Source organism: Lemur catta, chromosome 11 (genome assembly GCF_020740605.2).
Source record: "Lemur catta isolate mLemCat1 chromosome 11, mLemCat1.pri, whole genome shotgun sequence".
NCBI lineage: Eukaryota > Metazoa > Chordata > Mammalia > Primates > Lemuridae > Lemur > Lemur catta.
Genome location: NC_059138.1, coordinates 5,488,561 through 5,502,298, shown reverse-complemented (window position 1 = coordinate 5,502,298; position 13,738 = coordinate 5,488,561). Strand labels below are relative to the sequence as shown.

The following is a 13,738-nucleotide window of genomic DNA, read 5'->3' as shown; positions in this document are numbered from 1 at the left end:
TGCTATTGTCAGCTTTACTCACTCTTTGATTCTTAAGCCAAGAAAGCAGGTTATGTGTGAGCCACGGGCCCTCAGATGCTCAGAGATGGTCACTCACTGCCTCTTTCCTCCATGGCCTGCAGAACCTTCCGAATTCCCACCTCACTATATCTCACACTAGAGGCATCCCTTGTTCTGAATGTAATACATCCAAAAAAAAAAGTTACATAGCAAAATTCCAGATTGAGGGAATCTATAGTTCATCATTTAAAGGGAAAAAGCAGCAATATATTTTTAGCCCATTCACAACCCCCAACAATTGCCTAAACATTCTTAAGCAACTACAATAACAATCACCAAGGATTTCTACAAAATGTAAAGCCATTCAATGCCAACCAGCTGATTGTTCAGCATTTTTATTCATCGGTTTATTTAACAATAGACTTGTAAGTTTGTCTACAGTAAGCAATGATATGAATACAAATAATCTCTTTTACCGTACTTCTATAAGCATGCAGAAAAACTGGTTAAATATAAAAATAGGTTCATGCAAATAACGAATTACAATTTCACTCACAATTTTTTTAAAGGCCATTTAAAACATGTTTATTTGCTGATGAGAGTTGCCTAAAAGAGATTTGGAGGAGAAAGGAGGAAGACCAGAGTCCTCGTGGCTGTTCAGTGGGGGTGAAGTGTGCAGGACTGAGTGGCTAGAGGAGGGTAGACCATTCGTGCCTGAGGTTTACCCATGTCCAGTTCCAAGAAACTTTATGTCACTGCACTTGCACCTCCAGAAGGAAACAGTTGTTACCCATTATTTAAACTCATAGACAAAGCAGTGTGATGGGAAAAGCTCAAATGGACCATCTCTTTGTGTTCCCTTTGCTTGCAAACAGATACCTCTTGATAATGTGACATTGTGCTTGTAATCGCATATTTTAGTGGAGTGCTTCTGTTGATATCTTTTGTATGATTTAAACTTTCTTTAAAACTTCTTGAATTTAAAAGTTTAGTCAATTAATCATTAAGATTATTTTCTGAGATTGACTCTAACAACTCTGATCATCAGTTTGAATGAATTCTTTGGCAGTAAATTCTTTGCTACGTAAGGCTAATAGTTCTTCATATTTTTCAAAGTACATATTACTAAATCAAGACTCTTTTAAAAGACGGAAGTAGGGTTCTTTGTTTCTGTTGGTGGTGATGGTGTTTCACCTTGCACCTATCATTGCCACGAAACTTTGGAAGTCAGCTATAAATTGTTTCTGTCTCATAGAAGAAATTTTCACTTACTAATGTGGAAAAGATAATTCCAACAATTAAAAATAAACTTAGACAATATGGGTGGGAGACAAGATCCTGTTGGGAAGCAGCTGAGAGACAGCTGCAGTGCACTTACTTCCCTCTCCCCGGACTCACAGGTGACGTCTATGTCTTTGCTGATGTGCACAGCCAGGTTTGCTTCCATGTAGTTTCAATTCAAATATTGAATTTTGGGTGAAATTGTTTGCAAGTTGTTTATAGCAAACATTCAAATTGTGGGAGTTCAAATAGTGAGGGATACCTTGAGGTTAAACATCCTCTGAACTCTTAGTTATTCCAAAATATAATGATGAGTTGAAAACTGCCTGGCAGGGCGAGAAGCTAAACACGCCTAAAAGAAGACACCGTAAAATTTAAACTTATAGTGACAAGCCTCCCCACTCCATGTTTTTGAATTTGAGGGTGTTAAATCCATTTGTCCTTTTTTTTTTTTTTTTTTTTTTTGCTTTGCAATTTCTCATTATATCTTTAACTGGGCACTCTTTTTCTTAAACACAATGTTTTGTATCATCTTATTAAAAATGATATACTCTATAACTGCACTGCCCAAAATGGTAACCACTAGCCACATGGGGCCATTTCATTATATGAATTAAAATTAAAATGTAAAATCCATCCTCAGTCAGGTCTTGTCCCGGGGGCTGGGCAGTGTAGGCAGAAGGGGGGAGGGCACGAACAAAGAAAAAAATGTAAAATTCAGCTTCTGCAACACACTAGCCACACTGCAAGTGCCTGACAGCCATATACGGCTAGTGGCTACCACATTGGACAATGCGTATAGTGAACATTTCCATCATCACAGAATGTTCTCTTAAACGTATTGCTTTCTAAATAAACCCTTTATAAGAAACTACAGAATGATTGTCAAATACATCTCAGTGTGACCACAATGGCCTGACCCATTTCCCAGAATTGCCTTGACATATGAGAATAAAATGAATTGTTGTAAATTCCATAGTTTACCATAAAATACGCTCCTTTGCTCAGCCACGGCCCTGCCCATCCTCAGCTCCTCCCAACATCTGTCAGACCCTCGCTTACGGCTGTAGTCACTTCACTTGCAGAAGCACAGAATGCAGGTGTTGTATGTTCACGGGTCAGTGTTCAGAAGAGATAGAAGTAGGGAGACTTGGCCAAGAAGTAATTTCATCAGGGAGATCTTTAAAAACCATGCTGGGACTTCTCTTCAGATGGCCCAAAGGATGAAGAGGGAGAAGTAATATTTTAGTCTCCAAACCTAGGAACAGCGTAAAAACAGAAGGAACTATCCCTCCAGCTGTGGGGACTACACCCAGCGATCAGCCCTCAGCGTGGAGCTGTCTGCTCTGCCCAGAAATTGGCTTCTGCTGAAGAGAGATGCCTTCTGGAAGGTCGAGCGTCCTTCCCAGGGGCAGCTTGCAACTGGGCTTGCACCCGGTCAGTGGGGTCGTAAGTCCAGCCCTCTCACCTTCACTGCGTGAAGGTCCATCCAAACTTTAGAGCTCCCGGTGGAGTTGACATTCATTGTGACTATATCTCGGTCTAACTTCTCCCTGCCTGTTCCTGCGTTCTTCCCTTCCCTCAAGTGTTTATCCTGAGAGCACCCCTGAATCAACCTCCTTCGCCTGCATTTGATCTTCCTCTCAACAGTCTGCATTCCTTGGAACCCAATTTTTTGCATAAGCACATGCACTTATCACCTATACTAGGAAACTTATTAACGTAATGTACAATATTAGTAGGTCAATAGAGAAAATCATGGAAATATCTCAATCAACATTAAAATTTTTTTTACAAATTTACACCTCAGATAAAAGCCTTTAATGAAATGGGACTAAAGTGTGTATTTGCTGATTTTAAAATAAACTAATTAATTGCAATCACCTGCACCAGTGTTAATGCTAAGATACTAGGTGCCCTACAGTTAAAATAAAAACACAACATTAGTTCACTTTTTAAAAGGTAACAGTAAATACAGTCATACAAGAGAAAGCAACATGAGATAGTTTGGGAATAGGGCTCTAAAATTACTATTATTTGCACCGGAGTCTGTGATAAACCTGGGGATATTCCTAGACAATCAAAAGTAAATAAAAATAATTTTGAAATACTGAAATAAGTGAATTGGCTGGTTACAAAGTTAATTTATTAAAATTTATTGTATTTCTCTTCACAAAAATAAAAGCTCTTGAGAAATAGGGTAAAAGGATAAATTCTGATTTAGAATAGCAACACGAAACGTTAAACTCTCAGGAACAAACCTGGTAAGAAATGTATGTGCTCTGTATGTAGAAAGACAATATTCCACTGCAGGCCACAGAAACCGCCAGACATTTCTCAGGGTTGTGACATTTTACACCCCCATCAACAGTGCATGGGAATTTGGGCTGTTCCAAATCTTTGCTAGTTGTCTGTCATTTATTTTTTATTTTAGCCATTCTGAGTAATGTAGTGCGACCTCACTCTGATTTAAATTGCCATTTTCCTGATGACTAAAGATGTTAAGCTCACTTACATGTGCTTTTTAGTCATTCATGAAATATCTGTTCAATATTTTTGCCCATTTTTAGCAGGCTATGTCTTTTTTATTATTAAGTTATAGGAGCTCTTTATCAGGAACAGTAGTCCTTTCCCAGATATATGTTTTTGTGAATTTTTTCTCCCAGTCTGAGACGAGGATTCCTTCCTTTTCCTTCCCCCCCACTCCCTCCCTCCCTTCCTTCCTTTCTCTCTTTCTTGCAAAAGCATTTATAGCTATATATTCCCTTCTAAGCACTGATTTAACTGCATCCAACAAATTATGATAAGTTGTATTTTCGTTATCAATCAGTTTTTAAATTTTGAAATACTTGGAATAATTTAAACATCATATTGTTATTGATTTCTTATGTAATCCAATTGTCAGAGAACATACTTGGTACAATTTCAATAATTTCAAATTTACTGAGACTATTTTACAGCATTTTATTTGTCTTAATGAACGCAGATGTGCACTTGGAAAGGAACATGTATTCTGCCTTCATAAGGCATGTTTTATAAGCATGAATTACATCAGGATGGTTAATAGTGCTTTTCTGATCTTCTATATCATACGAATTTTTTTGTCAAGTTATTCTATCAATTTCTAAAAGAGTGGTATTAAATTCTCCAATTATTTGTCGATCTGTTTCTTTCTCTCTCTAGTTCTAACAATTTTTGCTTTATGCATTTTGAAGCTCTGTTATTAGATATACACATATATATCATTTTGTGTTTTTCTGTAAAAAAAAGTTTACTTTCTCCTTAAAAAGAGAGTCACAGAAAAGGAAGATCATAATTCTTTCTCTAGACGTTGTTGTATCTGAGTATAATTCATGGAACTATAAATGCATCTTTCTACCAAAATGAAGACACAGCCAGCACTGAAAATGGACAAGCTGAGGGGTGGATGAGCGTCAGTCACGGTGCTAAGCCGCCGACTGCCCGGATTCCTGTTATATTATCCAACAGTTCTCCTTTTTTGGTATTCAGAAATGCACTATTTTAAGCTTTTATAGTTTAAGGTGACAGTTTTTCTTACATATAGGTGCTTACTGAATTTTATATATGATTTAGAAAATTGATGGTTTTGGGGACCAATATATATTGCATTATATTTGTTTTACAAATAAATCAAAAGGAAATGGGTCCCAGTTAGTGTTTTTAAACACAATGTTTTATGTTTAGGAATAGATGAACTGATATTAAGCAGGAGTTGCCCATGTTGTATTATTCCGTAAGCACACTGAGGAGATTATACGGTAAAGGACCTGGAAGAATACAAAACAAAGCAGTAACAGGTGCTAGTGTTCACCCACATGCCTCGGGCTCCACTGCATTTCCCAGCCTCCCTTTATAGTGAGTTTAGGGCCACGTGATTGTTCCTGATCAAGGGACTGGGAAAGACAGTGACATGTGTCTGTCACTACTAATCCGGGGTATTTAAAGACAATGTAAATTCCATTTTCTCTCTTCCCCTGCTGTGGTGATTGTCTTACATATAAGAAAAAAAAAATTTAGATGATTTCAACTTTAACTCTTTGGGTTGTTCTTCCTGAATAGGACACAGGCTACTATTGTAGACAAATCCTAGATAATTTCTCCGCTGGGGTACGTTCCCTGAAATTACAAAGCTGGACAGGAAAAAACAGCCTGGATGCCCGGAAGCCATGGGTGATTTACGCCTAAATGTCTGGATGGCTAATGATTGCTGCTCACAGCCAGACAATGCCAGCTGCCCTTGGGCTCCCTTTTCTGTGCCCTTCTCCCCGGGACAGTGCCTGGCAGAGGTGTCCCCCAGTCCTGTGCTCTCCCCTCTCCCCCAGCGGCACCTGCCTTCACAAGAGTCCTTGCTCCAGCATGGATGAGGTGTAAGCCCTTCTCAGAGGGATTTTGCAATTAGGCACATTTCTAACTGTTGGGACACAGCCCGGGTGGGAAGCAATCAAAGCTACTACTCCCCTGGCATCTACTCCCCAGATGAAATCATTCAAACACTCTTTTTTCACTTTTAAAAAGAAGATTAGTCCATATGGTAGCAAATAACTACTGATTAACTTTCACATATGAACTGTTTATTTTGTACGTTGACAGAAAAGAGATTTCCAAATGCAGGCACTTGGTGGAGTTCTTTTGCAGCTGAGAAGCTCAGCAGAGATAAAAAGAAGAAGACCGTAGGGAGTTTCCGTTTTCTTTTTCTCTTCGAGCTGAGCTGGGAGAGTAACAGGTTTGAACGGGGAGCCATCTGTTTCTCTTGACAGTAAATCAGGTAGGCTTACCTTTACAAAAAGTTCTGATGTTGGTTTTTAGGTCCCGGGCCATGCATAAATTTTTAACTTTTTTTAAGAACAAGTTTGCCTTGTTTTAAGGGAAACAATTCGGAATGACTTCCTTTAGCTTAAATGAAGCCAGGTTACAGGATAACTACATATAATTCATTCTACACATTTACAGGCAAAGAGTTTCCTTAGCACTAAGCCAATAAAAAGTGCTAACTAGGAAGAGTCTGGGCATTAACATGTGGTTCCAAGTTTGCTGTGCTGGTAGGCTTGCTCTGTGCCTGCCAGATTTAAGCGAGAGAAACTGTCTGATGCAAATGAGCCGACGCTTTCCACTGCATACGGAAAGTTACAGATTGCATACGGATTGCAAGGGCTCCATCACCAGTGCCTGCGGGGAATGAGGAAAGTTCAAGTAACTGATGGATCAAATGAGTGTATGTCTGGTTTAAAGACTGTCTACTTTCCAGGAGCCATGCTCTTAATTCATTGAGTTTCTCCCACACGAAGGGAGGGGTTTGGGGAAGGCAGAGAAGAGGAAGGAGGCGAGGACGGGAGGAGAAAAGGAGGAGAGGACTGAGCCTCCCATGTGGGCAGGGGATGCCAAGAACGGACTCCCAGAAAAGTGAGGGGTGTGCGGCCAGGGAAAGCCAAAGATGGGGACCGGGAAGATTTGTGAGAGGAAAAAACATGGGGGAGCTGGGCATGGGGTTCACAGATGAAACCAGCTCCCCAGCTCTCCGGAAGGCTTGGGCGAGTGACTCAATATCCCTGAAAGGTGGGAATAGTAACTCTCTTCCTGCCCACCTTGTCCATTATGAGCAGGCACAGGAAACATGGTTGTCTAGAAATGTAAGGGTCTTTCATGATTGAGAACTGACAAATAAAGTCCCTTGTCTCTGTGTCCCTCAGGAACAGCAATGGACCAAAATGAAAGCAGCTGTTGCGGTGAGAAAGGAGCCTCCGTGTCTGTGTGGTTGGCTCTTTCTGATGATGTCTGGGCAAAATTTTAAAAAGGTGGGGGCGGGGGACAAGGGATCTTATTCTAACTCCCACCACTACCACTGTCACCAGCTCAAAACTGCCAAAATATTCTACCAGGAACCAAAATACGCACCTAGACATTTCCCTTATACACGGATCTTTTAGATCTGCCTGGAATATTCCTTCTCCTGCCATTCACTCTTCTCTTCCCTCTCTCTCTTTTCGGTAGGTTCTCTCTCTGCGTGTCTCTCTCTTCCCCATTCCTCCCCTCCCCTCCCCCACCCGTCCCTGCTCTCCTTCTGTGTGGGTTTCTCCCGGTTTCTGTCTCTGTGTCTTGTCCTTCCGTTTCCTGCCCCCTCCTTGCCCCTCACCAGCCGTCTTCAGTCTCTCACACCGAGAAGAGCCCAGATCTCCCTCCCCTCCAAGTTCACTCACACCCCCTGCCTGTGAGAATAGTGGGGTCTGTGGCTTCATTGTGTCTGGAACTTGTTTACTGAATAAGCTGAGCTCTGTGAGACCCAAATGAGAAGCAACTTCTCTCCCGCCCAACACAGCTTCTAATTATGCAATCTTGACTTCTTAACACTATCTCAGGCAGATTCCTTTCTGATGAGCATGGACTATAAGAACAGTCCTATTAACATAACTATGACACATGTGTCAGATCTTGAAACATTCAGTCCAGTCTACTGTCAAACTTACATTCTCTGCTGGCTTCCCCTTCCTCCAGTTCAGCCTCAGCCTGAGTGCTGGAACCTTCCAGAGGTCCTCTTGTCACTTCCAGCTCTGCCTCCTCAGCCCTCCTGTTCATCCCTCCTTCCCAGTCAGGCAGGGGGAGGGGCGATTGGAGAAAGAGGCCAAAGCTCTTGGGTCCCAATGTCCCTGCTCTTGTCTCTGGGGTGGTCCTCACTGCCATCAAGTACTGCCACTCTGCACACTCCCCTGACACAGCTGCACACTCTCTGGTGACTTCTTTGACTAGACCTCAGCTCCTTCCCTCGGCAGTAGCCCTCGTATCTTCTCACTGTCACACGCCCTTGCCACACAAGGCAGAGTCCCATCAAGATGGCTGTACCTAGTTATTTTCTATAGGATCCATTCTGTCCCTGGGAAGCCCGTTAGGACATTATTGCTTGCCCTGGTCTCCTAGGTGGCTCTAGCCAACCTTCTGAATTCTCCAGAGAGGAAATGGACACCTGTGTCCATGTTTATACGTGTCCTCAAACTCCAGGTAATATCTACTTATTTCTTTCAAAAATTTGCTCAAGAATTCTCTTCACTATGCTACCCTTGGGTAGGTTTACAAGTTTCTGTAGTTCAGCAAACATTCATCCGGGAAGTGACGTGTCTGTCTCTCAATTTCTTGAGGCAAGCACAATATTGATGAGTGGTTGTTTTAGAGACTCCCCTCACTTGGCTCGGGATGGAGAGCACTCCCTTCCCCGTGCCCTTCGCATGGGAGAGAAGGACACGGCACTCCCTGGTGGGCCAGCAACTAGGGACTCCCACCAGTTCTCTTCAGTGATTCCCTCATTTACTCGTTGTAGCTTAGATGAAGGTCAGAAATGCACTTTGGCCACCTCTAAGCAAGCCTTCGAGGGGTAGATCATGAACTGTTTGGCTGCTGTTTTCAGAATGTAAAAATGTCTAGTGCCTGTTTCCTTTTAAGCAAAATTTCTATTATATGTCTATTGTGAGCCAATAACTACCCTGGGAAAATATGATAAGATGTCCAGAAATTGCAGTAAATTTGATTAGTAAAGAAAATACTTACATACACACAACAAGGGTTAGCAGAGCAACATGACAAAGCACTAATACTTCAGGTGTATAACAAGTTAGAATGCCAGCTTTTCCATTTACAAAATTTGTGAATTTTAATAGCTCTATGTTCTTGGGCAAGTTGCAGGTTTATGTGCAAAATAGGGTAAAATAAGGTAGGAAAAAAAGGAACCTATGGGTAAAAGATTAACAAACCCTTCCCCTTCCTTTCTGCATGAGAATTTAATCTTTGGTTAAACTTTCCAGCTATGACTCTCTAGTAATTTAATAAGAGTAAAATGTCTCCAACATTATTAGAAACTTTGCCTGTGGTTGAAAATTTCCCATGATGGATGCATCATATCTACACTGGGAGAACGATAAACACATGGCAGGATGATATGTTTCAGGCTTCCCTAAGCAGTGACTCTTGTAACTCTCATGCTCCTTGCAGAGAATCTGGAGGCTAAGCCCCAGAGTTGTTACAAGAGACGGTAGCTCCCATGGGTCATGGCGGCTTCTGTACCTGCCCAACGTGCCATCACCGTGCCCTGAGATGTCCCCAGCTGACAGAATGTGGTGTTCCATGAACTGCTGCATAGACTCCCACTAGGAGGAAAGCCTGACATTGTCCCTCTGATAAGCTAAGTTTCCCATCCTTGAATAAACTGGTGTCCCAGTGAACCCAAGCGGTCCTGTGAGCCAGAGAGGCCATTTGAACCTAACAAGACCCCTCGTGTATACCTAACCCTAACTCATACCATTGCTAGGAGGAGCAAATAAGGTAATGCAGGTAAACCACATGGCCCAGAGCCCGGCACATCTTAAGCACTCAACAAACAGTGTATATCACCATTATTAACTAGCTGGGTGACTTTGTCTAACTTTCTTAACCACTGTAGGCCACAGTTACTTCATTTATAAGGAGGTTCCTTTAGACAATACTAGCCTAATGTTGACTAAGTGATTAAGTGCACTAGTGTTATTTTGCAATTTTTTGCATATTAACTTGTTTAATCCTTAGAACACCACCACATGGTATCAACCATCATTTTCTCCAGGTGCCGTTGTCCAAAGTCACATGGCTAGCAACTGGAACACAGTGAAAACTAGGCAATACCCCTCCAGATTCTTTATGCTTTACCACTGCATGCTGCTTCCCAGAAAGCTAATTCCCTTCATGAATTCTACGCTCCATTTTGGCTCTGATATTCTATACTGTATGTAGACTTCCTTTCTCCAACTTTCTCTAAGGCAATGGGCCTAGCAGGAGAGTCTTAGTTCACTGGGAAATTCCCCTCCAAGATCTACTGCCAGAAAGATTCTTCTCTTACATATTCTGTTTCATTCATATAGGTCAAATGTTCCTCCTTTACAGTACAGGAAACAAAGGATTGACCCTCAGGAGCCAGATTCAACCCTGCCTTGCACATTACATGGCTCCCCTCTCTCCACCACAAAGCAGCATCTCGAGACTGCCACTAACCCACCCCAAAAGGCCATTTCTTTCACCACCCCATGGACCAGCAGAAATGGCACTGTGGCTCCCATGTCTTCCCCTTTCATGTCTCTGAGACACAGTTTTTGCTCAAAGCCTCACACTCCTTTATACTTCTGTCCCCATTCATTCCTCTCCCCAGAACCTTACACACACTGAAGGGATACAGGGAAGGAGAGAGGGGAGTTTACCATATTCTGTGCCTACTTTGTATAAAATTATACTATCCTTTCTAAGCAAAATTATGATATCATTTGTAAACTATCAGCTGTTTCTTTATTAGTAAAAATAATTCACACTGCTCATGCTGTTATTTCTCTGGTCCAGCCATTTCCCTGGTGGTCATGACCATATTCTGCCCAGCTAAGGTCAGAAGAACAATCTCTGGCCATGGAACAGAGCCAGGTTACTTGGCCCACCCTGAGACGGAACCCACAGTCTTGGCTACACATCTCTGATCTCCAGAAAATTTGTCTTTGAGAGGGCCACAACTAAGTGATTCAGGCAAGCATTACATGATGAGATATGTTTCCAAATCCATCTCATCCTCTAAGTATGTTCTTTCAGGGTCCAATATGGCAATAGCCTACAGTCCTAGAGAAATTGAGATGCTTTAAAACTTGTAGTTAATATATTTTATTTGATCATGGAGTTAGCTTTTATTTCATAAATACAATAGATTATGAGAGTATCTTTTCCCATAATGGGGAATACCTCATTGTCATTGAAAATATTCCATTGCCGTGATCAGTATAGTAATAACACAGTAAACTTGTTCCTAACAGGACCACATACAAACAGCCAACATGCCGTGAGAATCATTCTAGTCGGCAAAACAGGAACTGGCAAAAGTGCTACAGGGAACAGCATCCTCAGGAAACAAGCCTTTGAGTCGAGGCTGGGTGCCCAGACCTTAACTAAGACTTGCAGTGAAGGTCGGGGAAGCTGGGGAGAGAGAGAGATGGTCATTATTGACACACCAGGTATATTTTCTGAGAAGGACCGCTCCGAAGCTCTGTACAAAGAGGTGCAGAGGTGCTACTTACTGTCTGCACCAGGACCCCATGTGCTGCTGCTTGTGACCCAGCTGGGCCGATACACCATCCAGGACCAGCAGGCTGTGCAGAGGATGCAGGAGATCTTTGGAGGAGATGCCATGAGACACACAATTGTCCTCTTTACTCACAAGGAAGACCTCGCTGGTGGCTCCTTGATGGATTACATCCATGACTCAGACAACAAAGCCCTCTGCAAGCTGGTGGCAGCATGTGGGGGGCGAGTCTGTGGCTTTAATAACCGAGCTGTAGGGAGCAATCGGAATGACCAAGTGAAGGAGCTGATGGACTTAATTGAGGGCTTGATGATGGAGAGGAGGGGTGGCAACTATACCAATGGGCTGTACAGCCTCGCAAAAGGGTCAAAATGTGGATCTGTCAGTTCGGAGGAAAAATTAAAGGATTTCAGAGGGAATCTTATAGAGTACATGGAAATTCAGAGACGTCACACAACCATGGCCAACGCAAATTGCCTACAGAGAGTCCTAATCAGAACACAACTGTGTATTTTATTTTGTATTCAATTGTATGTCAACTTGCTAATTCTGTTATTTTGTATATTGCACATCATATGCAATTTGTTTTACTCCTTATTCTTCAGCATGTGCAATTTGTGTTGTAGTTTACTGTGTATTATACCCAAAAGGTTAATAATAATTTTGAGAAGGACCATTACGCCAGAATGCAGGCCTTCTAGATTGTAGTTACAGCTAAGTAATAATTTACTTACTGTCATTTACTGGTGAATAACAGTGCCTTCCCTGTAAAATGTGGTGCCTGATGTCATATTTGAGATTACGTGAAATATTTAAATCTTAACATATTACACCATTTATTAATGAACCAAATTATTTTAAAAGTTACCATTTGCTTTGAAATACAATACTAAAACATTTTGATAACTGTAACGTAAAATTTCTTCCTTTGCAAATCTCTAAAGCCAGTTTTATGTTCCTGAAAACAATTTTTCTTCTTTATAGTACTGATATTACTACTGAATACTATAAAAATATCAATAAAATAATAAGTAAACTCTAAAGTTTCTAGGATTCCATATCTTTAATTCTCTTCATGATTTTGTCCTCGGAAGATGGTAAATGCACACATGGCTCATTTACTCTGTAACAAAACCAACTCATGCCCAGCAACAAGAACAGACAAACACACTCACACATCAATAGTCTGTTTTATAAGCACCACATGTACTCACCATCAAATTGGTTTCACTGGTCATCACCAAAGAGCACATTTAGGAATAACATTAATCAGGTGTCGGGCAGATCGGGGGAGGGGGGGATGGGTGTATACATACATAATGAGTGCAATGCGCACAGTCTAGGGGATGGACATGCTTGAAGCTCTGATTCGGGTTAGGGAGGGGCAAGAGCAATATACGTAACCTAAACTTTTGTACCCCCATAATATGCTGAAATTAAAAAATAGTCTGTTTTATGTATATCAATTTTGCTTAACATTGAAAGGGGCTCAGCCAGATTTTAACCCTGGCACCCTTCAAATTTAGCATTGAAACGTACACATCAAGCAAGATGGTGAACTGGATATTCTGAAACATTATCCTGCTAAATGCAAATACAGCCTAATTTATTATATGAAACAGAATTTTTATGATTGATGAGCTCACCAGAAAATAAGGAAAACTTCAAGGGTGAAGCAAACAATATATATAAAAAAGAATGAGGAGTTAAAACTGGAGACTCATGAGCTATAAGCAAGCACGGAAGGCAGCGGTGATAAATAGACAGATGCCAAGATCAATCCTGAGAGGGAGAACCTCAGCCCTGGGTTGTCAGTACAGTGGGAGAGCTGATTCTGAGGCTTCTGTATCAGTCAGGATCTTCGCAGGAGACTGACGACATCTCAGATCATTTGAACTCTTGACTTGAATTAAAAAATGAAACAAAGAAGACAGAAACACAGAAAAGAGGGGACAAAAGAACTATAAGACAAAGAGAAAATAGTTTAATGACAATAGTAAATCCTTCCTTATCAATAATTACTTTAAAAGTAAATGGGCTAAAATACTCTATAAAAAATACAAAGTGGCTGAATGGATTAAAAAATTAAGATCCAACTGTATGTTATCTACAAAAAAACTCACTTTATATATTTAAGGACACACATAGGCTGAAAGTAAAGGGATGAGAAAGATATTTTATGCAAATTGTAACCAGGAGAAAACAGGAGTATAGAGTTATACCAGACAAAACTGTCTTTAGAGAAAAAAATGGTAAAAGGGTCAACTTAACAGGAGCATATAAAAATAGTAAATATGAATGCACCCAACATCAGAGCACCTAAGTATAAAAAGCAAATATTGATAACTGGAAAGGAGAAATTGACAG

General features: G+C 41.1%; 1 protein-coding gene across 4 annotated transcripts; it reads left to right on the top strand.

Annotated features, from left to right (window-relative positions):
* Window positions 1–5,969: 5,969 nt before the first annotated feature.
* On the top strand, window positions 5,970–12,397 carry GIMAP2 (GTPase, IMAP family member 2). Of its 4 annotated transcripts, none has more exons than XR_006738265.1 (4): window positions 5,970–6,067; window positions 6,253–6,514; window positions 6,990–7,094; window positions 11,106–11,192. XR_006738265.1 is itself a non-coding variant. In XM_045565037.1 (4 exons), the coding sequence occupies exons 3-4, from the start codon at window positions 6,998–7,000 to the stop codon at window positions 12,077–12,079; spliced, it is 1,002 nt and encodes a 333-aa protein (XP_045420993.1). In that variant the 5' UTR covers window positions 5,991–6,067; window positions 6,253–6,514; window positions 6,990–6,997; the 3' UTR covers window positions 12,080–12,397. The 4 variants fall into 4 exon arrangements, 2 of the variants coding, with proteins under 2 accessions (XP_045420991.1, XP_045420993.1); XM_045565037.1 differs by having other exon boundaries at window positions 5,991–6,067; window positions 6,990–7,025; window positions 11,106–12,397; XM_045565035.1 differs by lacking the exon at window positions 6,253–6,514 and having other exon boundaries at window positions 5,980–6,067; window positions 6,990–7,025; window positions 11,106–12,397.
* Window positions 12,398–13,738: the final 1,341 nt, after the last annotated feature.